The sequence below is a fragment of the Leuciscus leuciscus genome, assembly GCF_965113295.1.
Source record: "Leuciscus leuciscus genome assembly, chromosome: 25".
NCBI lineage: Eukaryota > Metazoa > Chordata > Actinopteri > Cypriniformes > Leuciscidae > Leuciscus > Leuciscus leuciscus.
In genome coordinates this window covers 30,416,345-30,421,344 of record NC_138724.1, presented here as the reverse complement: position 1 = coordinate 30,421,344, position 5,000 = coordinate 30,416,345, and the positions used below count along the sequence as shown (strand labels likewise).

Below are 5,000 nucleotides of genomic sequence, written 5' to 3'. Positions count from 1 at the left end.
ATCTAGTGGTGAGGTTGTGAACTGCACCCAACAGAAGTTATGGTGGCCGACAGGAAGTGATGTCGTCGTCTGAGACAGCAGAGAGTAGCCGGTTCAGCAATGAGGTTTATTTACAAAGATAAATTAAGAAATTAGGTTTACGTAATCATTCAGTATAATGATATGTTATTGCGAATATTAGTGTTACCTGTTCATCATTGTGTCAGTGTTTTATTCGCTGACTTTAGCTAAAGCTTCTTTGTACGAAGAACCGAAACGCCGAAACGCGAAATGCGTTTGTCCATTCAGGGCCACCGTAGAAACATGTGGATGTAAGGAGACCCGCGGTGTGTGTAGAGAGAAATGCCTCATTCTAAGGTAATTAAAACATAACGGTTCATTATGTAAGGTCTTTATACACCACTGACAACATAGTTATGTGTATGATATTGCATTTCTGTCAACAGATCCTCCTAAATATTACACACTGCACCTTTAAGATCAAATCGGATTTCGGATTTTCTCCAGTCATTGTTAAAAAAACAAGCTAACAAAACTTAACCAACTAGCGTTAGTGAAGCGGCCAGAGGAATCGTTCTGCCTCCACCTAAGCCCCGCCCACAAAAAACATCACACTGTTTACTAACTGAAAAGGGGTCTATGGTGATGTCACCTGACAGGTGACCAGGCGATGAAGAGTGTGATGTGCAGTGATGTCTTACGGGTGAGTGGTCAGGTGACCAGGCGATGAAGAGTGTGATGTGCAGTGATGTCTTACGGGCGAGTGGTCAGGTGACCAGGCGATGAAGAGTGTGATATGCAGTGATGTCTTACGGGCGAGTGGTCAGGTGACCAGGCGATGAAGAGTGTGATATACAGTGATGTCTTACGGGCGAGTGGTCAGGTGACCAGGCGATGAAGAGTGTGATGTGCAGTGATGTCTTACGGGCGAGTGGTCAGGTGACCAGGCGATGAAGAGTGTGATATGCAGTGATGTCTTACGGGCGAGTGGTCAGGTGACCAGGTGATGAAGAGTGTGATGTGCAGTGATGTCTTACGGGCGAGTGGTCAGGTGACCAGGCGATGAAGAGTGTGATATGCAGTGATGTCTTACGGGCGAGTGGTCAGGTGACCAGGCGATGAAGAGTGTGATATACAGTGATGTCTTACGGGTGAGTGGTCAGGTGACCAGGCGATGAAGAGTGTGATGTGCAGTGATGTCTTACGGGCGAGTGGTCAGGTGACCAGGCGATGAAGAGTGTGATATACAGTGATGTCTTACAGGCGAGTGGTCAGGTGACCAGGCGATGAAGAGTGTGATATACAGTGATGTCTTACGGGTGAGTGGTCAGGTGACCAGGCGATGAAGAGTGTGATATACAGTGATGTCTTACGGGTGAGTGGTCAGGTGACCAGGCGATGAAGAGTGTGATGTGCAGTGATGTCTTATGGGCGAGTGGTCAGGTGACCAGGCGATGAAGAGTGTGATATACAGTGATGTCTTACGGGTGAGTGGTCAGGTGACCAGGCGATGAAGAGTGTGATGTGCAGTGATGTCTTACGGGCGAGTGGTCAGGTGACCAGGCGATGAAGAGTGTGATGTGCAGTGATGTCTTACGGGCGAGTGGTCAGGTGACCAGGCGATGAAGAGTGTGATATACAGTGATGTCTTACGGGTGAGTGGTCAGGTGACCAGGCGATGAAGAGTGTGATATACAGTGATGTCTTACGGGTGAGTGGTCAGGTGACCAGGCGATGAAGAGTGTGATATACAGTGATGTCTTACGGGCGAGTGGTCAGGTGACCAGGCGATGAAGAGTGTGATATACAGTGATGTCTTACGGGCGAGTGGTCAGGTGACCAGGCGATGAAGAGTGTGATGTGCAGTGATGTCTTACGGGCGAGTGGTCAGGTGACCAGGCGATGAAGAGTGTGATGTGCAGTGATGTCTTACGGGTGAGTGGTCAGGTGACCAGGCGATGAAGAGTGTGATATACAGTGATGTCTTACGGGCGAGTGGTCAGGTGACCAGGCGATGAAGAGTGTGATATACAGTGATGTCTTATGGGCGAGTGGTCAGGTGACCAGGCGATGAAGAGTGTGATGTGCAGTGATGTCTTACGGGCGAGTGGTCAGGTGACCAGGCGATGAAGAGTGTGATGTGCAGTGATGTCTTACGGGTGAGTGGTCAGGTGACCAGGCGATGAAGAGTGTGATATACAGTGATGTCTTACGGGCGAGTGGTCAGGTGACCAGGCGATGAAGAGTGTGATATACAGTGATGTCTTACGGGCGAGTGGTCAGGTGACCAGGCGATGAAGAGTGTGATATACAGTGATGTCTTACGGGCGAGTGGTCAGGTGACCAGGCGATGAAGAGTGTGATATACAGTGATGTCTTACGGGTGAGTGGTCAGGTGACCAGGCGATGAAGAGTGTGATATACAGTGATGTCTTACGGGTGAGTGGTCAGGTGACCAGGCGATGAACACCCACTCATGGCCCAGGCTGTTGCTGGAGTCCAGGCGGAAGAGGATGAAGCATGGCAGATCTTTCTCCAGCACCGGCAGAAGCAGACGCTCATAGTCTTCCTCCCAACTACCAGAGGAGGCTTCAGTCAGGCCCAGAACCAGCTCCTCTGCACACACACACACACACACACATCAGTAACTCATAACTCGGGGAATATCGCAGTGTTTATGATTATCAGATACCGTTTTCAATCACGATCTTCAGGAGTCTGTGCTGTCCGTTCCTGGCGCTGCCGAAAACATCCTTCAGCTCTTCAGCCGCTGGAGAACGAGAACACACACGTCAACTGCAATATTCATATCATTCATATTATTCATATTATTCATATTATTCTGAGGACTGTAGCAACACTGTCAATGACGCAACCATGAAAACGAACAATCTTTATTCTTTATTAGTCAGAAACAGAGAAAACGTGTTTTGTGACTGATCATTATTTCATATAAACTGTTATTATTTCTTATATAATAATAATAATAGATGATGATTGAGGTATTGAGATACTATTATATATTTACTATAATTAGAATAAGTTTTTTTTTATATGTTAGTCATAATTATGACTAAGCAATGATTTTGACTTTTCATCATAATTAGGCCTATGCCTTTTTATGTCATATTTTTCATCTCATAATTATGACTTAGAATGTCCTAATTTTTACCTTTTAAGTCCTAATTGACTTTTTTCTCTGTTATGACTGTTGTACGTTGACTTAAGCTAAAAATGACTTACTGTCATAATTTAAACTTTTTTCTCATAAATATATACTTATTATTATAATTTTGACTTTTCATCTATTATATATGACTTAGCATGTCATAATTATGCCTTTTTATGTCATAATTTCAATAAATATGACAGTGTCATAATAATGATATATTACAGTATGGTGATATAAACTACAGTATGATGATGATATATTACACTATGGTGATATAAACTACAATATGATGATATAAACTACAGTATGATGATGATATATTACACTATGGTGATATAAACTACAGTATGATTGATGATGATATATTACAGTATGGTGATATTATTATAGGCTACATTATGGCGCGTGAGCGCGCGCGCGCTGAAGGCGTTGCCCGTGCTCGTGATCACTGAAGTAAAACTCTGCCCATCTTTAAACACTCATATGATAAATAAATAATCAAGATGAAATTATTCATAACGCTGAGATCTGAGGGAAACCACTGCTGGCTGACAGACGCGGATTATTCACATTTTCATTGATTTCTCTAAATGAATCTCGGCGCTAAGTGAGTCTGTCACCGCTCGTGCATTCTCATCATACAGATTCAGATTTATAAATCATAAAAAATATCTCACTCTTACCCTGAATACCCGTTTGATGAGACATTATTTCACTCGGCGGATGATGTTTGGTGACTCTCAATCCCGGAAGAAGGAAGCAGAGCAGCGGTGACGTCACGTGTCCCTGACGCGTCAACCCTCCCCCCGCACTGCGCATGCGCGGACATCATTTTCACTTCTCATTTCTGTGTGTAAAAATATTTATTTTAGAAATGTTATCTTAATTCTTCTCTGTATATAGCTCTTTCGTTTTTTTCTCGTATCCTTATATACTATAACATCTGAAATGCATATTGTGGCTTTGTATACATATATTTAAATAATATTAATAATAAAACAATTGTGAGAAGAAGAAAAAAAGAATCATTGATGGAAACTTCAATTCCTGCTGTAAAGCCGTTTTATAGAAGACAACAGTGTCATTATTCAGCTCAATTTAGTTCAGGCTTTTTGTTTTAATCCAATAGTGTCAGTACAATCAAAACTGTAATATTTTCTAAATATTAATTGTCTTTTATATTTATTCGAAAATTGCCCTATCCCTCAATATTTAAATAAACAAATACACCCATTTATGTTTATAGCGCTTTATACAATAGATTCACTGTTAAAAAAAAAGTATATATATATATATATATTGTTGCTGTTGCAAATAGTATCAATATAGTTATTTATTAATATTATTGAGAAAAATATTATTATTAATGTGTGTGTGTGAGAGAGAGAGAGAGAGAGAGAGAGAGAGATGACGAGAGAGAGATGTCTGTCTCCATGTTGTGGTCTGTGTGTTTTGCTGATGGTGATTATGATGTTTTGTTTCTGCTTCTGTAATCGCATGTGGCGCGCGGACGCTTTGAATGACGCGCGTGAAATCAGACGCGTTGAATGAGCGGCGCGCGCGGAGGATTATCATCATCATCATCATCATCACTGATGTCGGAAGGCAAGCTCTGATATGGCGATGGGATCTGAATCTGAATCTGAATCTCCGCACGACTGTCTGCGTAAGCCTCTTTACATGTGTTACGATCATCTCTGTGTGTGTGTCGCTCATGGAACATGCTGGAAAACTGTGTGTTGCTCCTGCTTTGATCCCGACGCACGTGCTGAGTTTAATGAGCGGCTCCCATTTACACTCATCCACAAACATCTGATCACGAGCCTAT

General features: G+C 42.7%; 2 protein-coding genes across 4 annotated transcripts in view; one reads left to right on the top strand and one right to left on the bottom strand.

Moving 5' to 3' along the window:
• The window catches only part of twf1a (twinfilin actin-binding protein 1a), a 185,670-nt gene extending 181,664 nt beyond the window's left edge, over positions 1-4,006 (bottom strand). For both annotated transcript variants that reach the window (XM_082160729.1, XM_082160728.1), the window contains exons 1-3: positions 3,856-4,006; positions 2,693-2,770; positions 2,438-2,616 (exon numbers count right to left, since the gene is read on the bottom strand). In XM_082160729.1, the coding sequence (XP_082016855.1) occupies positions 2,438-2,616; positions 2,693-2,770; positions 3,856-3,991 (393 nt within the window). In that variant the 5' untranslated portion in view covers positions 3,992-4,006. The remainder of the gene's footprint in view (positions 1-2,437; positions 2,617-2,692; positions 2,771-3,855) is intronic.
• A 574-nt stretch (positions 4,007-4,580) lies between these two features.
• The window catches only part of tmem117 (transmembrane protein 117), a 58,888-nt gene continuing 58,468 nt past the window's right edge, over positions 4,581-5,000 (top strand). For both annotated transcript variants that reach the window (XM_082160691.1, XM_082160690.1), the window contains exon 1: positions 4,581-4,838. In XM_082160691.1, the coding sequence (XP_082016817.1) occupies positions 4,790-4,838 (49 nt within the window). In that variant the 5' untranslated portion in view covers positions 4,581-4,789. The remainder of the gene's footprint in view (positions 4,839-5,000) is intronic.